The sequence below is a fragment of the Barbus barbus genome, assembly GCF_936440315.1.
Source record: "Barbus barbus genome assembly, chromosome: 37".
NCBI classification, from domain to species: Eukaryota; Metazoa; Chordata; class Actinopteri; order Cypriniformes; family Cyprinidae; genus Barbus; species Barbus barbus.
In genome coordinates, this window is record NC_136715.1 from 26,573,896 (window position 1) to 26,601,116 (window position 27,221).

The 27,221-nt window shown below is 39.7% G+C and overlaps 2 protein-coding genes across 5 annotated transcripts in view; one reads left to right on the forward strand and one right to left on the reverse strand.

Moving 5' to 3' along the window:
- Positions 1-22,715, forward strand: part of vgll4b (vestigial-like family member 4b) — a 39,149-nt gene extending 16,434 nt beyond the window's left edge. Inside the window, exons 1-5 of one of the 2 annotated variants that reach the window (XM_079396593.1) lie at positions 1,659-1,990; positions 10,579-10,768; positions 17,865-18,084; positions 18,755-18,878; positions 20,463-22,715. In XM_079396593.1, coding sequence (XP_079252719.1) covers positions 1,909-1,990; positions 10,579-10,768; positions 17,865-18,084; positions 18,755-18,878; positions 20,463-20,707 — 861 coding nt within the window. In that variant the 5' untranslated portion in view covers positions 1,659-1,908 and the 3' untranslated portion in view covers positions 20,708-22,715. Of the gene's footprint in view, positions 1-1,658; positions 1,991-10,578; positions 10,769-17,864; positions 18,085-18,754; positions 18,879-20,462 lie in introns of those variants that run through there. The other variant, XM_079396594.1, reaches the window with a different exon arrangement.
- Positions 22,716-23,093: 378 nt separating this feature from the next.
- atg7 (ATG7 autophagy related 7 homolog) overlaps positions 23,094-27,221 on the reverse strand; it is a 160,645-nt gene continuing 156,517 nt past the window's right edge. For all 3 annotated transcript variants that reach the window (XM_079396589.1, XM_079396591.1, XM_079396590.1), the window contains one exon: positions 23,094-23,994. In XM_079396589.1, coding sequence (XP_079252715.1) covers positions 23,962-23,994 — 33 coding nt within the window. In that variant the 3' untranslated portion in view covers positions 23,094-23,961. The remainder of the gene's footprint in view (positions 23,995-27,221) is intronic.

The following is a 27,221-nucleotide window of genomic DNA, read 5'->3' on the forward strand; positions in this document are numbered from 1 at the left end:
ATAACATACAGACATCCCTCCTTGTGTTGTGCTGTGTGAAGAAGCACCTAAACTATTTACATTTCAGATAACACTGAGACAAAAGCTCTGTGCTGCACATCAAAGCGTTTATATTAAAATATGTAGTGAAGCAATTTAAAATCATGTAAGAGCTGGATACATTTGCTTATAAAATGAATCAATCTGTAAATTTTATTTAATGTGTCTGGGGTCTTGAGCATCTGATTTCGGGACATAACGGTTAGTTATTTAGTGAAACTGACGGGCCGGCAGTGGATTAATAAGCGGGCAGGTTTATATTGAAGCTGTGTGTGTGATGGGTGAGAGATCATCAGCTGATAGGACCCATTGTATCTGAATCTAAATCCTCCTCGAGCCGTTACCTAAAAGTCTTCTCAGACATACAGACAACACTTGCACAGTTTTAATTAAAATAAGAGTAAAGTTAAATAGAAATTAGCTTCTAGCTTAAAAAAAAGTTAATACTTAAACTGAAGTTAAAAGCTGTAAATATAAGAATGAAAGCTAATACACAATATTAACGGATATTATAACGATGTATATAACAGATCTTTGTGTGATTGGGTTTGCTGCTTGAAGACTAGTTTAAGAAAGAAACATGAGCCCTAGTTTCCTCTCTTGAGCCAGATCATGATCATGAAACGGACTATAGCGCTGTCTTCAGCACCGGTCCGGTTTAACAGAGTTTAGCTACTGAAAGCTCAGGAATCGGGCCTGATGTGATTGAGCTGGGGACCAGCAGAGGGCAGCAGTCACATGAGACATCGGCTGTTAGCATTACAGTACACACACGCACACGCACACAGACACACGCACACGCACACAGACACACACACACGCACACGCACACACAGACACGCACACACACACACGCACACACAGACACGCACACGCACGCGCACACACACGCACACACAGACACGCACACGCACACACAGGCACGCACACACACAGACACAGACACGCGCACACACACACACACACACACTCTCACACACACACACAGACGCACACACACACACACGCGCACAAATTAAAATAATAATTGTTGTAGAAAGTTGTTTGTTGTGGATCTTCTGTTAATGATTATTTGTTGTGTTTTGGTATGAGAAAAGCACATTATCAAATGTATAATAATAATAACAACAAAAGTAATAGTAGAAATAATAATGTTACTTTTGTGTCAATAGCATATTTATCTCTGTATAGTACCAAAAATGTGCCTTAAAATGACAGTATTGTTAATTTAAAATGTAACCGTGGGAAAGTTGGAATATATCACCCCGGGATACACTGTCTCCCGCAGATCTGGCACATGTTTACTAGTTTAATATTAATGATCACAGAATAAAGTAATCATCTTCACGGCTTTTCGGGTTTAACATTAGGAACTCGTAGAGAATAATTAGTGTTCACTACTGGAGTAGCTGCTTCCAAAAGAAGTCCAAACGTCTCTCCATACTTATTATTATTATTATTATTATTATTATTATTAGTTAACTTTTTCGTTGTTTTGGACATTTTCTTCCCATGCAGCGATTCCCAGCGTGTGGGAGGGGGAAGTCTCGCGGGATTTCGCCTGCGTGTGGGAGGGGAAGTCTCGCGGGATTTGGTGTGAGGCGGCGCGCGCTGGACTCAGAGCGATCAGTGCAGTCGACTTACAGCGGGCTGTGAGGAGAACTGGCGCCACCCTTTTGTCCCTAAATACAACTCTTTTCATACGCTAAAACTTCTTAAAGTTTCTTTAAACTTGCGCTAGAGTACTTCTACTCGCTAGGTGCTCGAGGAGGTCGGGTTAAACTAGTTATTTTCGCTCTGTTTGAAGTTAAAGGCTGGGCCTGACGAGAGAAAAGAGAAGCCGCTCTTTCTGCGATTAAAAGTCCATAAATGCTTTTTCCCAAAATGGACCTGTTGAACTACCAGTACTTGGACAAGATGAACAACAACATTGGCATCCTGTGCTACGAAGGTAAAAACCAAACTCTTACTTTCTCGCTTCAGGTTAATAATCAAATGAAGTATTGGTGAAAATAACGGACGCCGGTGACGTCATCGCGCTCTTCACGTTTCTCTGGGGTTTGTTTCAGAAGAAGGTCGGAGTGCGTGTGTTCAGTCTGGATGCCGTGCTAAACACCGCTATAATTATGCGTTCTGTTTATAAAAGCTCGTTTAATGAGTGAGGACACGGGATTTTCCTAATGTTTAAATAGACCAGTGAAGCCAAACAGTGTTCAAAATGCTTAAACCCTTAAAAGAAATGAAGAATTGAAAAAGCCTCCAGATGAGTGTTATTCTCAGGCTGCTGTGTGTAGTAGGTTCAGTGATTTCTCTTTAATGCTAATCAATAGGTTCTTTTCATTACCATTAAAGTGAAATTACTGAACCTACACACAGGAGCCTGAGAAAAACACTCATCCTGGAAGAAAATGTCATCTGGATTCTTCAATTGCAGAACCGACGATACACATGATTCATTGACATTGTTTTTAATGTTAATATTTCTGCCTTTTTATTGACTTGTATGTGAATTAAAAGTTGTAAAGTGCAGAGCAAGTGTCAGAAATAGTTTATATTAAAGTTAATTTTAAGAATATGAAATGCATTTCATTAGTAGTGTTGTTTGAAGCACATGTTTTCAGAAGTGTACATAAGTGTGTGGTGTGCTGCGATCCAGAGCATTCACTCACACCATTACTCACCTGCTGCCCTCCTCTCTTGTGCCTGATGTTATGAAGCCTCAGTATTGTGCTACATTGTGTTTGGCTGCAGTTTGGTGTTATCTCCAGCTCTGAAATTGAGTCGGAAGCAGGTGAAATGTTCTGCACCAGTCACATGTCAAGAGAGCAGAAATCCCGTAGACCCGGCCATGATATATGAACAGCTCTTTTTCATCTGACTTTTAAAGCAGAGTTGTGATTTACTAAATTACATTTACTCTGATGTAAAATGATGCAGGTTGGCATATTGCTGAACGTCTCAATCTGTTTTTGGTCTTTCAGAGTGATTGACATCAGCCTCCACTGCGGTTTTATTTTGAGGCCACTAGAGCTGGTTTTAGGTTTAGGCCCAACTTGTGTTGTGTTTTGTGGTGTTCAGATGTTTGCTTCATAACCTGTGATGATATGCTCCCTCTGTTTATGCCTGTGAGTGACGCTGAAGGTTACGTCTTCCTTTGGCCGGTGACTCCTCTGTGTTTCCAGATAACTCTTCAGAACCGTGTGTGGAGAAACTCCAGCAGCCGGGCATGTGTGTGTGACTGGTGTGTCTCTCTTCGAGCGGATGTCGGGCTGCTTTGACCCGCTGGAACGCTCTCCTCTCCATCAACCGGTCATGTGACCCGGTGACAGTGGATGGAAATACACAATCACGGCCGGTTTTTGCTCGCTGTTGCACGGCTGCCACTTCAGCTATTTATAATGCGTGCCAGAGAATTTCCTGAGCACATGGCTCTATTACAGCTTCTGCGAGCCGAGCATCATCCCTTGAAATAGCTCTGTTTCTGCGTCTCTTCGCCGGGTCAGAGCGTGCACGGCTCGGTTCGCTGGTGAAAGACCTCGCTTTGCTGAACTTTGCTTTAAGCTTTATCAGGAACTGAATGAACGCCACCTTTCAATGGTCGCAGACGAGCTTTCTTATCTTTGTTCATTGTTCTTCACACCAAAGAAGATTGAGGACTCTTATAAAACTGATGTTGTTGATAAAATACTATCTTGTGGAAATCGAATGAATTTTAGAAGCTTATTGTACACCACGTTGACTTGAAAATGTGAAAACAGAAATGTTTATCCACTGACACTAGGGGAAATAAGCACTTCTGATAATAGAGCAATATTACCAGTAATCTCAATAGTAATATGACTAAATTGATTTATATATTTAATATCTCTCTACTGAAATCGTACTGATTCCAAACCTTTAAATGGCAGTAAGATTTGTTTTTTTTTTAATTCTCAAAGGCTGCATTTATATGATGATAAACAAACAGTGAAACTATGAAACTAGTTTTTAAAAAAAGCTGTTTTCTGTGAATATATGTTGAAATGTAATTTATTTCTGTGATCAAAGCTGTATTTTCAGCATCATTACTCCAGTCTTCAGTGTCACATGATCCTTCAGAAATCATTCTAATATACTGATTTATTATCAATGTTGGAAAACAGTTTTTGCTGCTTTAGTATGTAGCTATATATGGAATTTGTACAAATATATATCGCTGTGCCTCACCTGATGAATATTTCTACCATGCCATTGAGTATCATTTGGATTTCGTGGCGAGCGTGTTTGCTGTGATTGCAGGTATCTGCCGTGTTCAGGAGGAAAGCGTGGCCTGAAATGCTGACTGTCATCTTTCCTGCTGAACAAAGGCTAAACACGGCTGCTGGCAACGGAAAGATAAGACCCCCGCTGAAGCCGTACCTGTTCAGCAGCAGTCGCCTCTCTGCTTCAAGAGAGACAGTGTTCCCTCTCTGTGTGTGGGGGACATACTGTCTGCTGCCCACAGAAGATCAGATTTCAGACGCCAAAGCAAAGAGGCCATTGTTCTGCAAGTATGAAATTAGGGGTTTGTTTCTTTTACTGCACGTTTGCCAAGAAGTTGCAAAAGTGTCATTTGCATCAGAGGCTGCGTGTTATTTTGATGTTCTGTGAATGTAGGTGGGCTCACATCTGTAACTCAATCCCGTTCTGGCTTGATGTTTGAAGTCTCCAGTAGTAGGGGCAGACTTTGATCGCTTGCGCTCATAATGACAGTCTTTCAGATCAAACATTAGCTACATCTCTTCTAACGCTGATCTTTTATGGCTCCTTCAGTTCCCAACAAAGGTTGCTGTGAGGTTTTAACACTTTAAACGTCTCAGAAAATAGACTCACTGAAGTGTGAAATTCAACAAGTAGGCTGAAGGAAGCATCGTTGTCCAGTTGATGTCTTTTCTTCATGTGTGAATGGTGTCTGCGTGTCAAGAAGAATTTCTGCTGAGAGGAAGTCATGCTAGAGATACGTTTTCCCTGAGGAAGACGGGTAAATTAGTGTTTCGTAAACTAACTTTGATTTCAGTCCCCTTTGAGTTGAACGCTTATCGCAATCTAATTTTAGAGCAAATCAATTAACTTCTGGAGTCAGGAAGGTCTAGCTACATTTGCTCTGGTCTTTGGTTCTTCCGTGTGAACACAAACTGAAGCCGAAGTGCTGGAAAAATGAACATTCCTGCGATTTGATCACAGTAAGTATGTGTGAATGATGATAGTTATTGTGTGGCTATTTGGCTAGGAGGAGGAGGAAATTTGTTTACTGATGGAGACAAAAACGAACAAATAACAATAGTTCTGGATGAGAGAGAATCTGCGACCATGAAGCTACTCACCATTTACACGGATGTATAAAGTTTAGCTGTGCTGTGATGCAGGAGGACAATGCATTCTGAGTATCTGTAGTACATGATCTCACAGATCTGCCTGTGTGTGTGAATGAAATGCTGAACATGGGAAAACCATGGCAGATGAATGAACAAAAGCATGCAGCTCTCCCAGAAATTTTCCAAAATATCTGTGAAGGGAGCTTCTGTGCATTTTTTTTTTTTTTTTTTTAAACAACTGCAAGCCTTTTTCCTGATTTGATTTTTGACCTGTCAAATACAGAAACACTAGCTGCTTACTACATTAATCTATTTTGACATTTGTAATGATTGAGTGATTGCATACAGTCTTTGCATTTCACCAAATCACAAGCATTATGTATAGGCTATTCTCATGTGATAAATTTGGCATCAGATTATTATTATTATTAAACTAATAATATATTATCTAGCCAGGAGATTTATCAGAAGTCACAGTAAAGACACAAGGCAAAAATATTTCTATTTCAAATAAATGTTGTTCTTTTGAACTTTCTATTCATAAAATGTCACAATTTCCACAAAAATATTGTGCAGCACAGCTGTTTTCAACATTGACGATAATCAGAAATGTTTCTTGAGCAGTAAATCAGTATATTAGAATGATTTCTGAAGATCATGTGACACTGAAGACTGGAGTAATGATGCTGAAAATACAGCTGCGCGTCACAGAAATAAATTACAGTTTAACACACAGTTTTGGTCAGCATTATGGCCTTATGCTTCCGGCAATGCTGCCACGCAAAGGCAAAACAGATTGATTTGGCTCAACAGTGGTCCGATTTAGAGTGAAAATGTCCTATAATACTGTAAAGCTGCTTTGACACAATCTGTATTGTTAAAAGCGCTGTATAAATAAAGGTGACGACTTGACAGTTGATAAATGTAACTCGAGCACTATTTGGACAGTAATTGTTTTCGATCACTGTTCTTTAATACTCTTTTCTCCTCGTTGATGTAGGTTAAATTGGATGTCAATAAAATTATCAGCTATCACCTGTAGATACTTAAGACCTCCTCTAATCACATCATCTAAAACTACTCATTTCTCATTTAGGACACCAATCCTGTTCAGATATTGCTTTTGACAACACCTTGCCCTGTTAATGTTTGTTAAAAGCAGAGTGTCGTTCAGTGTTTCCCAACCCTCTTCCAGTTTCACATTTTGGATGTCTGTCTTCTCCGACCCGTCTCTTTCAGGTCATGGAGTCTGAGCTCATTTGAGCTGAATGAGGTGTGTTTGATCCGGAAGAGTGTAGTGTTGCTGTTTCTCTGGGAAACACGGCATTCGACACCTGTCTCTGTACAGGATTCCTCACTGATAACGAGTGAATGGCCAATAACTTTCATCCCGCATCTCCTCATGGCTCTCTGGAGACTATCACAGATAGGCTATCGTGTGGACGTTTACTGTGCGCCACAGCCTTTTCTCTATTAGCTGCTCCAGCCCTGCCAAAAACAATGATGTCATCGCCGTTGCCATGGAGCGCGGTCAGACGAGCCGAAACATGCCAGTTTGTTTTGGGAAGTACCTCGTGAGCTCTATCATTGATTTACTTGAGGCTGAAGTAGAGTAAATATGTGCATGGCTTATTTTATGAGGCTCGAGTGTGGGAGAGACACCTGGCCCGGTTATTTTTTACCATCTCTATTTATCATTTTACTCTGTAAATAACTGCACCAATGCAGAAATCCAGGTCTGGCTCAATAAATGGATCTTATAAAGTTTCTCAGGCTTAGTTAACCTCATCCCAAGTGGAAAGTCCCATTGGAGAGAGTGTGCCAGTTGTAATTTTCCGGCCTAACTCCTACACAGCGTCTGTAAATGTACCGAGTGCCCTTGTACTGTACTGAGAGGAATCGTACAGCACTGTGTCGTAATGACGCTTCAGTGCATTACTTCTGCAGATTCTAGCGACTCGTTTGATTGTAAAGGCAGAGATTGATTGCGTTTATAATGCAAGTATTGAGACTTTGCCGTGTCAGTGTATCAATGCACTACATTTTTGAAATTCTTTCCTGCATCAGTCTAATGCTTTTTCTGCTCTGATGTGGAGGTAAGACACCAGTCAAGTGTTCTTAAAAGCAAAGAAAGTCAAAGCAAGGGATGATGAGTGAGTTTATTGTGATTGCTGAGATTGTTCTCTCTGTGATGTGATGGTTTTTATGTTCTGAATATCAAGATCAGAGTGGCCTATATTGATGAGGAGCTTTCATGTGTAATATGAGTGGTCGACTGGTGTGGGATTTCATGGCCTGTACTGATATCGTGAGAGCTGAAGGTATATATTACAGAATATATTATAAAATCTTCAATGTATATGCTAAGGCAGCACGATAAATAGAAGTGAAATCAAAATCGCGAAAACTATAAATTGTATAGGCCTACATAAAATAATAAAATAAGTCTTTTTTTTTTTTTTTTTTTGTGTGTGTACTTTGTTATAGACTAGATAGGCCACTGTTGATAATCAAGCAATGATCATAAACAGTTACAGTTGTATTATAATTTTTCTGATTAACGTTCATAGGAAATATGAATGTTCATTCCGGTTATTTTATTTCTCCTAACCGACGATCGTTAAGCCATATTAACCGTTAACCGACAAGATTGTTAAATTAAATTTAAATTGATAGGTGGCTTGACCCATTACAAATACCTAAATTTGTTTTCCAGGGATTCATTTTATACACTCAAAAAGCAGCATAAACAACATGAACGTGAGGATTCACGCACCTGCAGCGCTTCTGCGAACGGAGAAAAACAAGCTTTTATATATAAAAGAAACAAGCCCATATGCAAAATATATTTTTCTAAATAATGAATTAACAAAAGAAAAAAAAAAAACTGCAACAGTTAGCAGCCTATATGCAGAACTTCAGTTCATTTTTGTGATGCACTCTTGAGAAAGCGGCAGTTTTCCTTTATTTCACAAAAGTACGTTTTGTTTTTTATTGTGAATGTACACAAATAAAATAAATATTTTGAATGGTTTTGAATAATGTCTTACTCTTATATGACCACAAATGGAGTAGGCTAGTGCAAGTTGTTTCCAGGGGAAGAAAAAAAAAACAACAAAAACACAAGCGATCGTGCCGGCGCCTCACGCGCAGTTAAGCATAGCCTACTGACTCCACAACGCAGCCTGTTCATGTCATAATAAAATACAGTCAGCCAAAAATATTGAAGAAACATGAAAAAAATATTTTTTTCCCTTCACTCCACAACAAATCATTTAAATTTAACGGTAGACAGAACTCAGAACAAAGCAAGAATAAAAATATAAGAAGCTAACAAGCCAAAAACGAATTAATTTAAACTTTTGTACGTTCCAATATGTAAAACAAAATGAGCTTGGCATAATATCACGGGGTTATGGTGGTCAAGCTGAAAGGCACTGACTACAGGCTATTTAAACTGAACAGTGCACTGTAAAAAAACAAAGGTAATAATAATCATGTAAACGTAGGCTAGCTAACACCAAATTAAGATAAGTATGTTTGAGAGGTAACTCGTCTTTTTCTTACCATGTGTAAAATAATTTTAGATACAATTTAATAATATGAATATGATTTAATGCGCTTTTGAACTACAGGGAAACGCTTTAACGTGAGCAACACCATGAACAGGAACTATATGTATAGTATAGGCTAATTCAGTCATGTGACACCACATTTATTTGCGTTAAAGCCCCTTTTCTCGACGACAACTGTTTCCAAACAAATTTTTGCGACATTTGAAGTATCGATATGAAATTTATGCGCTAAAGTTAAACAGGAAAAGATTTTGTCGACACATGAGAAATGTAATTAATAATTGGCATTTCCATCAGCTATATCGTATATATTTTAAAGTGCTAAATATTTTTTCGCAAAAAAATCCTTTGGAAACCTGGTTAGTGACCCACTGTTCTGTGATCAGCAGTAAATCTTCATCCGAAAGCCAGAGGGCGCTCTCGCACGGAAACTCCAAATACACCCCCGAAGAAGAAACCCAGGAAATGCCAATCGCTGCCGCTGAATAAACAGAAGATTTAACTGCTTTCATTGATTCAGTGGGACTAATAAACACGACTACACCAATATATGGTTTATCTGAGTTCTTATTATAATGTATTACAATAAAGTATATTTATAATGCAGTGCCTTTATCACTGCTTAGAATACCATGAAATATGTTGCGTGCCTTATTCTGTGTAAGAAGCCACATCATCTCACAGAAGGATTTATTTCAAACACTCGACTGATGTTATGAAGTGAGTTTGGAGTAAAAACTTATTACCATGTGGTATTTCCACATGCTTTCAGATAGAGCAGCATTTACTACACAGAGAAGCTACGCAAATAGCTGCATTATCGCGAACGATTTCTTCAATTTCACAATCGCGCAATTAATTTTTTTTTTTTTGCATTACCTGTCAGTGAACTCTATGGCTCTGTTTAGTCAATTCTGCTCCATCTGAAAGCAGGTGATGGAGATTTACTGCTGATTACAGAAATGGCTTTACTGACAAGATGCGCATGGAAATCGCATTCGATTTAATCAGTATATGCTGTAATTCAGTGCAATTAATTAACAGGGCATTTAAAACCAGTCAGGCAACACCAAATGAGTGAGACATCAAATCTATTGATGTTTACTTGTGTTTTTAAATATAAATTATGTTCTCAGCACATTGATATATGGACACATTCTATAGACACTATTCACTCCAGATGACTTCTGAAGACAGAAATTATACACTATCCAATGGCAAGCTTGTTGGTAGAAATGAAAGTGAAACCTAGCTAAACGACCAACTGTTTGTAAGCAACATATTTAGACCGTATCAGAAGCATATTTTAATTTTATTAAACACAAAGTGTTGTTTACAAGACAGATTTGCAGCAAATATGTTCACTTCTGTGTCCTGTTCTATTCTCTTGAGCTTTGTATTTGGTGTGTGTGTGTGGAGTCAATTCTTCCTTGTCTGCTCACTTGATTCATTATGCCAGTAGTTCAGCAGATCTGCTGTTTTTGTGTTTTTTATTTTGTATTTCAGATGATGACTTGTTCCACGTTCCAAATCTTGCAGTACACTTCTCTCACAGCCTGTAAAAGCACACTCTCCTGAAGCGGGTTATAGTGCTCATCTGTGTTAATGCCGCTCTCTTGTGTTTGCTGTAGGTGAGGCTGCTCTGAGAGGCGAGTCCAGAATGCCGGCCATGTCCCTGTCCTCTGCAGTCAGCAATCACAGGACAGGCCCTCCTCCCATCAGCCCCAGCAAGAGGAAGCATAGCGGGGACCAAGCAGACGAAGACATCGGCTGTAACAGCGAGCATGTGGCCAAGATGAGCCGGCTGTTTGCCGCACAGTTGTAAGTGGATCCGATTAACATCAAGTGTCTGGTTTTGGATGCATCTGATGCGCTGACAGACGCTCACAGCTTGTCGTCTCTCCAACGAATATTTGGTAGTCAGGTGCTGTGTAGAAAGCCTCGTACTCAGCTGAAGTTAGGGCCGTGCGGGCAGTCTTCCTGCAGAAAGAACGTGGGGAATGCTTGGGAATGTGCTGAAGAGCGAAGGCTGGAATTCCTGAGATTCTGGCAGTTGGAGCCGGAGCACATGGGCCGTTTGCAGTGCCTGGCCATGCCCTCGTGGCAGAGCATTCCCTGCATTCCAGCCCCGATTGGAAGAGTGGCGCTCGGTCGCAGGACACCAGATCTGCTTTTCAGTGAGGAAAAGCCACACTGGTGCGAGGCAGAGCAGTCCGGGCTAATTTATGACCTGCAATTTGCTTGGTAAATTAGGACCAGTGCAGGAGCCAGTGTGAACAACAGAAGGGGCTTCTCAGTACAACGAGCTTGATTTGATCTGTGTTCAGGGCTTTGACATCAGTGTGCGCTCCTTTAACAGCACGGGCTGTTTTAAACTTTGAACGGATTTACTTTTGCAATGCTCTCGCTCTCTCAGATACATAAACACTATTTGATCCTCATCTTGGCAACCCGTCAGAGCTTGTTGCCAGTTGAAAGGTTTAGCACTAGCAGGATCTGAACTGCTCTGGAACAGATTGCAGTTTCATAACAGCAAGTGCCCTTTTCACAACTTACACTGCGTTAACACTTGTTTTGCACCATCTCTTCTGAGTTTACTAATGCCAGATCCCCCTCATGCGCCATTTTGCTAATTGACAGAATTGCTTTAGCTCAGTAGTTTAAAAAAAAAAAAAAAAAAAAATCAAAATGTTTGTTTAGTGCAAGTGGATTTGATTGTGTGAACAGTTGTATCGTTGAGTTCACATTTGTTTTTAGAATTACTGGTAAACTATTAAATTACTGATCATTAGTAAACCTCAGCAGAAACAAACATGTGGAATATAATTGTGTACAATTAGAGTATAAATAAAAATTACTTGTATATTTTGGCATTAAAACTTAAATACTTAAAAAAAAAAAAATAGTTTTTAACCTTTAAAACTGTTAGTACACACAGGCCTGGAGTTTCTGGAAACTTTTTGCCAAATGTTTCCTTGTTTTTCAAGAGCAGGAGTACATTTACATTTGAACTCTGAGGACTGAGTTGTTGGTGTGCCTCTGTATTGCTCCAGGACATGTGATTTTCATCGGATGGAGGTGAATGAGGAGCTCTTGACTGTTTTTGTTGGGAGTTTGCGGCTGACACCGGACAACGCGGCTCAGGTTTCCATGAGGGTGTTTCTCTATAGAAGGAAATGAAGGAGTGGGTGCTGGGAAACCTCTCTTCCTGTGCCTCTCCTCACTGTAGTCTTCTTTTGTTTTCAGCATTTCTGGCCCTCTGTTATAAACGCACAGATAGTATTTAGTTATGTTTCATGTTAAGCTTGTTTTTGCTCTGAAAGGAGTTTGTCCACATATTAGGTTATTGTATGGTTTCATTCTGCTCCTCTTTGGTTTGGAGTATAGTTATACAAGCCTCCTCGTAAGGCTAGTACAACTGGAAACTCAGGGAGACATATTGTTGTGGAGTGGGCTTCGTGTAAGGGTGGGGGCCATTTTCTCGTTTTCACTGCTGCCATGAAAACAAAGGGCCTCTTATCCGGTCAGCCCACTGCGTTCTGGAAGCTTGCTCTGGCCTGTCCCACCGGAGACGCCCCACTGTAGACGTCTACAACAAAATAAGAGTCCCTCTTGTGTACTAAATGACTGATCTTTCTTTTAAAGTTTTGCAGATCAGAAATGCAACAGGCATGATCCATGCATTCACCTAGATTTCACCCAGTGCCGAGGGGCATTATGAATGTGTTACTGTAGAAAGTGTATTTCAAAGTGAACGAACGACGCCAGCTTGTGTTCCTGCTGGGAACTCGGAGACTACGTCTTTCTCATGCATCTGTGGCCAGCCAAACGGAGAGTCATGCACAGGCCGTGCCAGCGTGGTTAGGGTTTATAAAATAATGTTTTTCTGCTAACTTTTATATATAAACAAACACATGGCTTGCTCATTGGTGTTTGGACTATAATTTGTCAAAGCAGTGAAGTCTGAAGTTAGCCTGGCGCTTTGAACGGATTTCACGCAGTGCTTATGGATCCAGCTCCAACTAACTGCCCCTTTTTGGTTGCTTGTTCTTAAAACTTGAGCCAAAAATAAGCAATGTGCCAAAATGTTCTAGTTGCTTCAGCAACCCCATTTAAATATTTACAAATGGGAAGTTAATGAATTCATTAAGAAATATAAATGTAACAATAGTTAAACAGTATTGTGCTGTTAATAAAGCTTGTTGGCTGATTTGTAATAAGAATGCTAGAAATATGGCTAATAGTGAGCAGCGTGAACATTTCCAGAGAATGGACCATTTGTATCCTGTGGTTCTGCCTTCCTCGCCTTGATTTCTCCCAGATGTTTCCTGTATCTTTGTGGGCGAGCTTCCAGTGACTTAAAGGAGAAATAAGAGCGAAATCTTCCTGCCAAGATCTGTGGTGGAATCGTGAGGTTTTCCCGCACGTCTGTGAAATGCAATTATGAGAAAATATCCCCGGTTTTATTGGCCTGCATCTGTGAGTCTAGCAGAGTTCACATCACTTCAGTGGAGTTTAGAGCAGACTTTATTGAAGCAAGCGTAAAAGATAACCGTTGGCTTTTAAGGGTAAATGCTAAAATGATATAAAAGTGATGGTAACGCGTTTGCTTCTGTTTTTGTGTACATTTAGTCCTCTATCGCACGTTTTGACTGTATGTTCAGTGATGTTTGGATTGATGTGTGGCTTCATCAAAACACATGAAAGCTTCGTGTTCTAATGGGAAAACACATTTCTTAGAGCAAGAGTCTTGAAAGCAGTGGTGGATTATTGCCAGAGCATTTAGCTCACATCAGAGAGGAGCAGCAGGAACTGAAAGATCTCATCAAAGGGCCTCATTGCTGTTTCTTTTCAAAGGGTCTTGGGTGAAGAGGCTTTTAGCAGGTTTTTCTGAATGTTATTGTGCTCCTCCTAGAGCTGACCTTACTGCTATTAATATGATGCCTAAACCATACACAACTTTGTATCCATGTATTATGGTGTAAATGTGTGTTCATGACTGCAAATATTTGGCAGAAAGCTTGTCTTGTAAATAGTGCGGCAGTGAATGAAGTAGGGGTGGGCGATATGGGAAAAATATATCACGATTCACGATTTTATCACGATTCTTTGTCATGTTGGTTTTACAAGTTGTGTGAGCATTACAGCCAAACTAGAAAGACAAAGCCTTTCAAGGTAACAAAAAACAACAAAAAAGACATGGCAGATATTTAGGCCAAAGTGGGCGAAGATAAAAATCTGTGTCATCATTTTATCTTTCTTATTAAAAAAATAAGAACAAAGATACACATTACAAATACACATAATATACAAATAAAACAAACAGTGCTTTATTTTCAGGTACAATAGGTGTATTTAACAGAGCATTTAATGAAACTGAATGAACAAATATAAAAATAAAACACTAGATGGACTGATTCCTAAAGCAACTGTATTAAAGTTTTTCAGTCAAGAATAGTGAGGGATTTTTCTCTTTGCGTTTTGTTGTTTTGTAAACGTTAAATGAATAGTTCCCCCAAAACTAAATAGTCATCTGTCTGTCAATTCTGTCATAATGTTTTATTTTTATACCATCATTTTCTCAAAAGTTGTTTTAAACCTGAATGAGTTTCTTTCTTCTGCTGAACATAAATGCTATTTTGAAGAAGGTGGAAAACCAATCAGCTGCTGGTCCTCAGTGACTTCCATAGGATTGTTATTTCCTGCTATCAAAGTCAATGTAGACAGCAACTGTTTGGTTACCCTCATTCTTCAAAATATCTTCTTTTGGATAGAGGTTTGGGACAACATGTGAGTGAGTAAATAATGACAGAAATTAAATTTTAGGGTGAACTATCCCTTTAATGACAGTCGACAGCATGTTTAGTGTCCTGTCCCTTTAAGAGCTGCACGCATCTAATATACAGGCACGCATCCGTTTCTCTCTTAACTATTTACTTTTATTTTAGAGATAACCAACTGAGTCTGTATGTAAACCTTGTGTGTTTTGACAGTATTAGCGCAAAAGATAAGTTAGTTGAGTAATCAGGCGCTGTTAGACAGGCTTTTTAGTGCGTGCTTCAGGTGTATCCGCTCAGAAAAAGCGCACGTCAGACCAGCGCGCGAATTAAACATTTAACCAGCAAGGCTTGTGTGCAAATAATGTACTTTTGCGATCGTGAATAAGTGCAGTGTCCTGTCAGAGTAGCTCTACTGCTGTATGTGGTGTTGTACAGTATATAGAAACATTCGACAATGTGCACCGTAGCACGATACTACGATATTTCTTCAAAAGCAGATCGTGGAGACATTTTTATTGTCCACGATCAAAAATCGTCATATCGCACACCCCTAATATGAAGTACAGGAGTCATTTGCAAACAGAGCAGCATTCTGTTGGTCTGCACAGTGATATAGCATGGATTCTAGGGCTGTATACCTTGGAGAACCTGGCGATACGATACATACCTCGATACACAGGTCACGATTCGATACGTACCTCGATACAGAGCTGTCTCGATACGATTTGATACAATGTGACACGATTCGATACGATTCAATAAAAATACATGGGCCAGAGCCAATTAGTTAATGCTGAACACATTTACTCAACAAACAGAACTCTGCATTTTTCTTCAATTTATTGAAGACAAAAGTGCATTATAACAGTGCATTTTGCTTAAATATTTGCAACTTTAAGTGCTCTGATTAATTGTACACAAATTGTATTAATCTGGAAATTACCACAAGTCAACATTTAACTTTCCAAGGGTACAGTCTGAGCTCACACAAGCACAAAATCTTCTTCTTATTATTCTTAACTTCTTATTAAATCTTCTTATAATTCTTTTTTGTGACACCATGTACTGCCATAACATATTTCACTATGAAATCACTTAAATGCTACATCTTGCTTTAACATTTTCCATGAGTTTTTTGAAACTCGCGGGCGCCGCTGCGCCCCCTAATGGCTGGGCGGAGTATCGATACTAAGGGCTAGAATATCGATACTGTATCTTTTTTTATTATATCGGTATGTATCTAAGAATCGATATTTTGAGCACACCCCTAATGGATTCCTATTCAAATTACTGGATTTTCGTGTGAAAATTTGCTGTTTGTGTATGATTTTCTGTAAATTGTTTTGTGGAGCATAAAGATATTTTAAAGACAAAAATTGAAGTGACCTGTTTTATTTTGAGTAGCTCAGTGTTTCTTTTCTCTCTCATGTAATAGTGTAAAGCAGTCCTCCTGATAGCTGTGCACATTTACAGCAGCGTTTCCATTGTTTGACACGTTTCTAATGTCACTGTGTAAGCTTTCAGGCCTACAGTGGTGCTGTCAACATTATCTCAACTTGAGGACAGTTAGACGCTATGTGTACATGGTGTATGTATTACAGTGAAAGCGGATCCCGCTGAGGAGGAAGGGACTGTGAAGGAGTAGCTTCTGACAGCAAGACAGATTTCGCTCCACAGCTTTCCATTAGTTATTGCGAGGACAGTAATTTCCGGTAGACGTAACTGTTTACTTGCAGATGCTTCGCTCGCCAATTGCGTTGCCAAGTAACAGGCGATTTCAAGGATAGCAGCCCACACAACGGAGACCCGACAAAATCTCCAGTGCTTGTCCTCCCCGAAGGTGGAGCACGGTCACCAAACTGAGGTTACGAATTCTGCACTGAAAGCATTTCCTTCAAATACCTGATTAGAGCTCTCTTGTGTGCCTGGTGAAGGGTATTAAGTTCTCTTCCTGTGAAGCACAGATGAAGCCTTTTGAATAGTGCACTTGGCCCCTCGCTGGGCCTCCGCTCTGCTGGCAACAGGAGACCGATCGTTCCGGAAGGGTGGAATGGTGCTTCTGGGCTTTGCTGCATGTGTGTCTATTCTTTTAAGAGGGAAAAGAAAAACAGGAAAGGAGGTCGTAGTGGGAAAGGGCCTTTTGTAGCGAGCCATCTGAGTTGATGCAGAGCTGGAAACGAAGAATTTGAAGAAGTAGAACAAAACTTGCTTTAAAACAGTTGAGATCATGGAGCAGACGTAGCTATGCACTAGGGCTAGGTTATTTATTTTTGATTTGACCAATTAAATCGAATTTAATGTTTTGCCACAATTAAATTTTTTTTATAAATTGAGGAATCTTGAAATGGAAACATTACCAAATGTTACAATTAGTCACTTTGACAATATGCTAATGATGACACTAAAGAGCAGTGTTTTTAGACTGGCGTTTCATGCACGAGACGCTGCTAGAGACGCGAGTCAAACACGTCCATGTTTACATAGAAAAACAATGGAAAAGCAGCACAATCGAATAAAACCCCTGTGAAGAACTACTACTGTATGTCTGATATTTCATGTTTGCATCACAGTGACCGGCTGAAAGCTGCTGTTTATTGTTTTACAGAACATTAGTTAATAGTCTACTGGTGTTATACCTTCTTTTATTTTGAATTTGAATTACCTTGACTTGTATTGCTTCTAAACATATGAGACAAGTTTGTACAAGATGTAATTGTCATTCATCAGTCTTTTCTGCAAAGATATTTAGCAAGTGATTCGTTTAACATTTACATGACAACTTCATGTGTGCTGCACTTGAAATAGAATTTTCTGGGGCATTAATAAAGAAAAAGTTGCTTGAATCACATTGTAGTTACATTTTCAAGTTGACTATTAAAAATCGAGAATCAGTCAAATGTTCTGAGAAAATCGAGATTTTAATTTAAAAAATTTTTGCCATATGGCCCAGCCCTACTGCACACTAAACGAACGCTTGAATGCAAGCCACGGCGACTCTGTCCAATCCGCTCTCATCGAATCATCGGCTGCTCGCGGGAGGTGTGCCAGGCCCCCGCTGAATGCAGCATTAATAGCTCTGCTTGTTTGTGCCGCTGGACGTGGGCCTCAGTACAATCCCTTCTTTGTTTGTCTTGCAGAGGCAAGCCTGCCAATGGGGACTACCGCAAGGACCCCCGGGATCGCAGCCGCAGCCCCATAGAGCGCATCGGCGCCTCCCCGATGAGTCTCGTTGGTGGGCACCTGTACGCCCACATGCCCAGCCTGGCCATGGACCAGCCTCTCGCATTGACCAAAAACATGGACGCCACCCGCACTGTCGCCATCTCGCCCACTGTCAGCCCTGTCGAGCGCCAGCAGGTAACTCCAGCACTGCCATCATTTGCTCAGCCTCATGTCGTTTTAAACTTGCATGACTTGTGATGCAGAACACAAAAAGATGTTTTGAATAATGCTGGCAACCCAACAGTGATTTTTGGCCTCTTGTATTTGTTGTCCATATAATAGAAATCAATGGGAACGGAACTGTTTGGTCATTAACATTCTTCAAAACATTTTTTATGCTCCACAGAAAAAAATCAGTCAACATGAGTCGTCAAACATGAGGCTGAGTAAATGATTTTCATTTTTAGGTAAACTCTCCCTTTAAAGGAAGCAGAAACCTTCTGTACCTTTTTTACTTGATGTAAATAAATGCTAAAGTATGTTTTGTTTTGTCTAGATATTGATGTTTAGAATCTTTGTTACTCATCAAAACATGTATAAGAGTTATGCGTTGGTATGAATCTGAACTCTTGCTGGGCCAAAAACTGCCCTGAAACCATGTTGAGCTACATTTCAGTGTCCAAGAAAAAGTGTCAACTATCCACTGACGAGAACGGAAGACTTTATTAATTCAGCTCATGAACAGCAGGTGTCTACAGTGTAGAGAAATCTAAAAGCACTTTTTTAGTAGTTGTTCTTGTGCTTGTTTGTTCGGACACTTGCTCTGCTGCTCATCTCATACGTGTGTGTGTGTGTGCGCATGCAGAATCGTCCCTCGGTGATCACATGTGCCCCAGCGAACAACCGTAACTGTAACCTCACCCACTGCACCGTGTCTCACAACGGCTGCTCACCCGGCCTGACTTCAAGCTACCGCAGACCCTCCAACTGTAAGTAAAGACTACCCTCACTGTCCACGGATGGGCTACAGATTGATGTCCAATTACTTTTTCCTTAATGAATTCACTTAATAAAGATGCCATGTTCTCTGCAGAGGGAACTGTTAGATGTTCAGTAAATTAAGTTGTGAAATGTTGCACATTTTGTGTGTAATCACATTACCAGTAGAAGAAATGGAACAATTGTGACATGCAGGAAGTGACCTCGTTCAGACCATTTCTAGAGTATGATCTAACTTTTTAGGTTTTATAATTGTTCATATAATTGAACTGTAATGTTGACAACATTAGTCAAAATTAAACACCTCAATATCAAGGTTTTAAATCAAGTTTTGAAATTTTAATAAAGGACCATAAGATCTTTTTATCAGGGATGTTTATTTCACAATATGATTTTCTCACTTTTTTTTTTAAATTAATTTGATAAATTATAACTGAAAAGGTGTCCTTTTATGGTTGTTTAGACAAAATTCTGCACATTTCTTTGTGAAAATGAAATGTCAAATAACAAAACTAAATAAAAATGTAGTGGTTGCCCTTGATTTAAAATGGAAAGAGCACAGACAAAGCCTTTGTTTATATGAAGAGAAGTTGTGTTGCTGTGTCCATGCAGCATGAGCAGTTTTTAATCTAAATTAGACTGCATAATTTCAAGCAAAAACTGAATGCTCTGACCTTAGTTTTGTGAAATTATTACATAAACGCATCTGAATGAAACCGTAGACGAGATGCAGATTCACTCTCTGCCAGCAGGTGGCGCTTATAGCAGCTATACAGCGTTTCCTTGGTTACCGCTGTAAACAAAGCAGCCCTGCTCTTATGAACACTAATATGCATTAAACAGAGGAAAGATGAAAATATCATCTAAGCTTTTCTGAGGACAGTCAGTTTCCCTCAGAGATACATTCATATTAACCCCACTCCCAAATTGTATTGTGATTCATTTAACATCTCAACTGATTTGAATCATCACACGTTTATATCGATTTTCAACCGGCTCAGGGTGCATCACTACATCCCTTCTTTTTATTTGTGGGAAATAGTTGTTTTTTTGTTTTTTTTTTACTTCGAAGTTCTCAAACATAACAATTACAAATAAGAAATGTTAGTCAAACTATGAAAAATAAAAATTGAGTAAATTGCATTATCCATCTGCTACATGTATGAAGAATGCATCAGTGCTAGATTTTCTGCTAGGCACATTTTAATGAGACAACATCAGATTTACAGTGAAAGGATTCATTGCTTTCCAATTCTGAAAAAAACCTTGTACAGAGCTAACTTGGGTAAGTCTAGAAAGCATATTACACAAATGTTCTCCCTTCTTGAATCAACCATAATGAGTTGCAAAGTGTGTTTGGCTCTCAAAGTGTGTCATCCATAACGTCATCTCCCTGCAGGCCGTTAGTGTTACACACACATACAAGCGGTTCAGTTTTCTGATAAGTGGTTACATTTCACATTTTCATGCATGCAGTGTTGGGCAAACACCCCATATTGTAGTTTTTGCGCCCTACCTGTGGACAGTCTGTCTGTGATTTATAAAGCACTAAGCGGTGTTTCTGTGTCCCTCAGCGAACACAGCCTGCGACCCCGTCATCGAGGAGCATTTCCGCCGCAGCCTGGGCAAGAACTACAAGGAGCCCGAGCCCGTGACAAACTCTGTGTCCATCACCGGCTCGGTCGACGACCACTTCGCCAAGGCGCTGGGCGAGACGTGGCTGCAGATCAAGGCCAAGGGCAGCTCCTCGGCGAGCCCAGACTCCTCTCCCAACGGCCACATGGTCAACCACAATCACTCCCCTTCCCTCGTGTCTTGAACAGAGGACCAGCGAACCCCATCCCGCCTCTTCTTCCAGCCGCTTCACTCTCAAAGCATGCATGTTTTAGCAGAGCTGACGTATAGTTATGTACATAAGAACAAGACGAGGAGGTGCTCCTTTAACTTTCAGTTGTGCTTTTGATTCTTTTTCTTTTGTTTGTAAGTATGCTAGTATACTTTTAGCTTGGCTGTTGCGTTATGGGATGCCCATACCTTTTTTTGTTTTGTTTTTTGAGAGAAAGATCAGCCAGACACTATCATCGAACCATCTGCCTCAGATACCAAAGAGACCGCTGATGCAAACCTTTTACCCAGAAGCCATTCTTCCATCGCACTCTGTCTTTCTCTCTCTCTCCCGGTTGAATCTGTACGTGTATACTTGAAACGGAAGGCCTGGACTGATTTTGCACTATGGATGGACGGATGTGAGTGTAGCGTCGATGGGATGTTCAGAAGACGTTTGGGAGGTGGTGCAGTTCACGTGGCTTTCGCAGGAAACCTTGGTCAGGGGAGGGAACCCGTTTTGGGTGGCTTGGGCTCTCGCTTCTCTACGGCGCTGACACAACTGGACTGCGGCAGACATGGGCATTCTTCTCGTTTCGGATGGGTTTTTCCCAGGCACTGGTTTTAGTAGAGTAGACTAAAGGTTTAGGGGTAAACTAGTGCTTATAAGTGCATGTGTTTTTAAAATAGCTGGTATCTATTATTGTGTAGACATTTCAATCGTAATACTTTTATCCTTTTCTTCAGATTTTATTTTATTTTTGTCAGTAACAGTCCTAGATAAACTTACTGCTGGTACAGTTGTACTCCATATTATTATTTTCTATTCAATATTCGTGGTAGCTGCCAGATAGAACACAGAAGAGAAATCAGCCTCCGGACAGGCCATCTATATATTAACGGTTGGTTTTGTATGTTATTAATCTGTGGTACAGGATGCTGTCGCTTTGCATGACTGAAAAAAGAGCGTTCGCAGCTATGGACAGGACAATCTGCCGGAAACGTTGAGCTAGTTTCGTGTGCGTTTGTTGTTCATCTTCTCTTAATTCTGCGTTTGGCTGTGGAAGCGGTCCGCCTGTATCGAATCTCAAACATTCCTCCGACAGGGAACGGCGTGCAGGTCTTGTGTTCAGTATAGCTACTAACTAGAGACGCTCGTCCTTACATTCCATCGGCCCTGGATTCAAACACGACGACTCTGCTCTTTCTGCGTGTATTCACCACGAAGAGACCTCCAGGATTTCTGAGGTCCATCACACACACACACACACATTTCACTACCGCTCTACTGGGTAGGACACTTTCTGCTTGACACACATTACCCTACACGCTGTAGGTAAATCACGTACTTAAAAACAAAAAAAAGTTTTTATATAGGAAACTATAAGACCATCATTACGCTGTGCGTAACGAATGTACAGAGAAAAAAATCGTAGGTATTTTTTGAGGAACAATTAATTTGTTAATGATATGTAGTTATTTAATTTTTCCCTTGTCCTTTATTGTAATCATGCTTTTTTTTTTTTTTTTTTTTTTTTGAGAAAAAAAGTTGATCTTTTTTGTTTGTAGGTTTTGTCTGTTTAAGGTTAAAGTGCAGGAACACAGTTATTCTATGAAAACACTGCGTTAGTGTAACAGCCACTTGTGTATTATTTCTGAAGGCTACTGAGTCTCGACACACTTCTGAACGGAGGCTTTCGACTGTCTCTGGAGACAATTGAACAAACAGACTCGAGTCCAGGCGACCGACTGCACTCCAGGACCGTCGCTGGAGAGTCGAGCAACGAGGTTTTCTATTTGATGTGCGCTTCCAGGAGAACGACGACACAAACCAACATTTAAAACACTTCTCGCTGCACCTCGAGTGTACTTCTTAATGATTTGTAAATCTGTATTATACCCTCATTTCATGGCCTTGTTTCTCCTTGGAATAAAACAAACTTTTGGCAGGCCATTGTTTTGTACTTTTAAGTAGCCTCAATGAACAATAAAGTGCTCTTAAACCACAGCCGTGACTTATGATTCATCCTTTGTGAAAACAACTGCTTACATTTGGGAAAATAAAATGCTTTCATGTCAGTTACTGTAATTCCACCAGAGATAATTGCAATTTGTGAACTCAATGAAATGATTTCATCACAGAGCATGTACCAGGAAACGTACCCCCGGTTTCACAGAATAAAATGCATGCTTGAGCTGTCTCAACTGAAAATATATCGGTGTCATTGTTCTGTATCAAAATGCGCACCTGTAATGTTTTCTTTCAAGGCATTTTTGTAAAAGTTGTTTACCATGAGCGTCAGCGCTCTAACCTTGTGATTCTAGGACGTGGATCCAAGTCTTTGACCTAAGTGAGCAAATATGATGCAGGACATTTCAGAATGGATTGCGAATATTTCAGGTTTATTATGAGCACAAATGGCAACGTTCAGGGTGCAGTTACAGTGCTGTGAGGACAGATGAGCAAAGTCACCTGGGAATACAAACCAAGAGTTCAGTGCTGTATTTTCCACTGATCATTACGACACCGTTCTTCAGTTCAGGTGTTTGCATTGACCTCAGGGAAGGTCCAGACCAACCCCTGCCATAAACAATCTCATACACTTTTAATGAACATTAGGCCAGTTAAAAACATGCCTGAAGACAGGATCTTAGTCAGCACAGATGCCATATTTAACTGCCCTTGGAAATCATGGCTGATGAAATGCCTTCCAAAAACTGTCCAGCGGACAAAAAATATGGACAGGGAAATCTGAAAACACGTGATGTTAAAAAGAAACGTTCACCCCAAAATGAGAAATCTGTCATTTACTCACCCTCACATTGTTTTAAACGAGATATTCTGAAGGCTGTCGGTAACCGCACAGCCGACGGTAGCCATTGACCTCTATATTATGGAAACAAATACTATGGAAGACGATGGCTACCGTCGACTGTGTGGTTACCAATATTCTATCATAATATCCAAGTCTTTGGGTTTTTTGAACAATATGGGGATGCATAAATGAGTTTAATTTTTAAGACAGATCAACACTGATGCTGTGATCGGCTCTAGACATAGAGTCCAGTTTATTATTTCTGGTGTGTGTCCCGACACAGACAAGCTCTGACAGCTATAATGTGATTTCATGTGAATGGTTAATACAAATATTTCAACAGGTATATGATGAAGGGTCACTGTGCAGTGAGGTCACGGTCTGAGAAACCAATAAAAGAGCACAGAAGTTAAAGGAGCTTCATTTGGTGTCTTCAGATGCTCTCATCGTCGCTCATGTCCCAGATCTGCAGGACAGAAGAACAGGAGATCAGAAAGCTGTTCAAATAGAGCAGAAGTGTGCAGCATTATCATCTGATGACGGTTCATCTCAACATGCAAAACTCTTTTCAAGCACTAATCCTGCACACAACACGCATGTTTGAAGACTAAACTCCGAGACTGAAGACAAAGGCCAGACGCGAGTGTGTGAGTGAGTTTGGATGACGGAGGCAGATGGAGCTTCTTTCTTCTGCGGCACACCTGGCTGTCAAAAGCTCCGTGTCATTGACATGCTAATAAAAGCTGAACAAAAAACAACTTCAGCGGCCTTTTCCCTTTGAAGTCTTAGCCAAGTCAAAAAAACAAAAACCCCGGAGAGATATGTAAGAGGTAAAGAGAGAGCTGAAGTGAAGACAATGGGCAAACTCTACTGACCCTCAGATAATTCACTTCACACAAACACACAGCAGCTCAGTCATATAAAACCTTGCTGTGAAACCCAGATGAGGCGACAGAAGTGTAATGTGCCATCAGTCTCTGTGCGGTTATCATCAAGAATCCCACCCACTGGCAAACACGGTCTTGTGTGACATTTCTGAGGAAACCCATAGATGCAGAAATGTAATATCACATCCATTAAATCATTTGAGCAGATGACTTTTTGCAACACGGGTGCATTAGGAAAACCTACTCTGTAGCTATATACAAATGCACTGCAGTTTCTGACTGAAATGAACACTAGGTAGCAGTAAAACTTTTTCACACAAATCACAATTACATGGAAAGATCATTGATTAATGGTGGTTCCTTACACAATACTGTTATGAGCTCAAAACTCTTTTACCATAGAGCATGATTTGTAAACTAATACATTTATTCATTTGCATCACATAATCAGCTTTTCTGATGTAGTAAACTTGCTCGATAGCACACCCGGTGCAGCATTACACTTGTGACGTGAAGCGCTCGTGTACGAGTCCTGTGAAACACAAGTCACGATAAAAGCTCAAAACTCATAGAAGCGAGACACAATCACATGGTTGCTTCAGCAAATGAGTTTCATGCCACATTTGCTTTTGTTCGGTCGGGTTAAGTGTAGGTGCTATTTTACTTTCAAATGTCATCTGGACTGTAACAATATATGCATGAACCAATATAAAACATCAACATTTTCTCTGAAATATTTTAAGTGCCACTCAGTAGACATTTCACTTTTAAACTGCTGTGAAACATGCAATGTAATTTTTGCAAAAATGTTGCCACAGGCGCATATATTACTTTTTTTTCTTCTCCAGTTGAAGGTTTAATAAAGTGCACTAGCAATTGTGTAACAATTAACTAACAACAGTCTTAAGTCGCTGGGTATATTTGTAGCAATAGCCAACAATACATTGTTTGGCTCAAAATTATAAATTTTTCTTTTATGCCAAAAATCATTAGGATATTAAGATCATGTTCCATGAAGATATTTAGTGAATTTCCTACCATAAATACATCAAGACTTCATTTTTGATTAGTAATATGCATTGCTAAGAACTTCATTTGAACAACTTTAAAGGAGATTTTCTCAATATTTAGATTTTTTTGCACCCTCAGATTCAAGATTTTCCAGCTAAATATTGTCCTATCATAACAAACCATACATCAATGGAAAGATTAGCTTTCAGATGATGTATAAATCTCTCTTTTTTTTAAATGTACCCTTATGACTGGTTTTGTGCTCCAGGGTCATGTGTTTAAAACAGTGTTTAACCAGTTACCCTCAGCATTCCATCTCCAAGGAGGACTGATGATGACTATTATTATTATATTAACATTAATACAGTCAAATATAGCAACAACAATTACTAATTAATAAAGGAGAATAAAATGTTATCAAATTGAATTTCTTAAAGAATAATAATAAAAAAAAGAGTTCCCCCAATAACTTACTGAAGAACATGCAGACATACATCTCTCTGTCTCTCTCTCTCTCTCTCACTCTCTCTCTCTCACTCTCTCTCACTCTCTTCTCTCTCTCTCTCCCTCTCTCTCTGTCTCTCTCTCTCTCTCTCTCTCTTCTCTCTCCTCTCTCTCTCTGGCCACAAGAGTGTCTGTATTGTCTGAAAGGCGAATCCACACCCTGCTCTGCTGCTGCAGAAGAGCTGTAATTACATGAATCATCTTAATAACAGTGTAGTGATGTATCATTCAATTACTCCAGCGCTGTAGAGTCATCTCATGGGCGTGCGACCGCATGTCATACGTTACACACATCAATATATATATATATATATATATATATATATACACACAGCATGTGTGTGAGAGAGAACCAGATCAACACTATAAAGAATATTGTGCCGAAGTTTGTCTTCTCTGTGCCAGTCTTTTCATTCTGCAGTAATTACTGAGAACACGTAAACACAGCATCTTCATTTCCCACTCACATTAACCTGACGACAGCGCTGAGTTATTATTAAAGCTGTCATTACATAACAACAATTTCAGATCAATCTCCGCCACTGTGTTCCTCTCAGAGGCCTTCAGCATCTCAGCTCAGAAGATTCATCATTCACAATCACAAGCCATCGCTGCTTTCACTTTGACCAGACCTACGATTAAACAAATCATGAAGTCGTATGAGATGTCCTGGTGTTAAAGAAGCATTTTAAAAATTAATAATATATATATATATGGGTCAATTATGTGACACCTACAGTTTCTGTCCGATTGCATTATTTCAGTTAAAAATTGGTTTAAATGCATAAAATGATGCCATATAAAAGACATGCCTCTCCCACATATGTACCAACTTTAATTTTTCAAAAAACATTAGTTATTTGTAATTTTTCTGTTATTCAAAGTGTCAAAACATCATGCGGTGCAACCGTCCGGCCTTCAAATCTTTGAAATTACCCTAAATTTATTCAGATTAATTTTCTGCAGTATTTGGCATTTTTTCCAAAGTGTTTTGTAATCCTGTATAAAATTGCAAAGCATTTGTATTTATATTTCCATCATAATATTCAAACAAACTTTGTCCGATAATCTCCATTTTATGAAATGTCATGTGGTGCGACCATCAAGAAACTACCATTTTGGTAATTTTATGCTGAAATCCATTCAAAGATAAGACTTTGCATCATATAACAATTTGCCAAGGACCCATGGAAGCATCAAGCTGGTTTGTAACTCTTTCAAATTTTGAAAAAAATAACCTTTTTAATAGCTGGTATGTAGTTACCACATTTGGATATCATGTGGTATGACC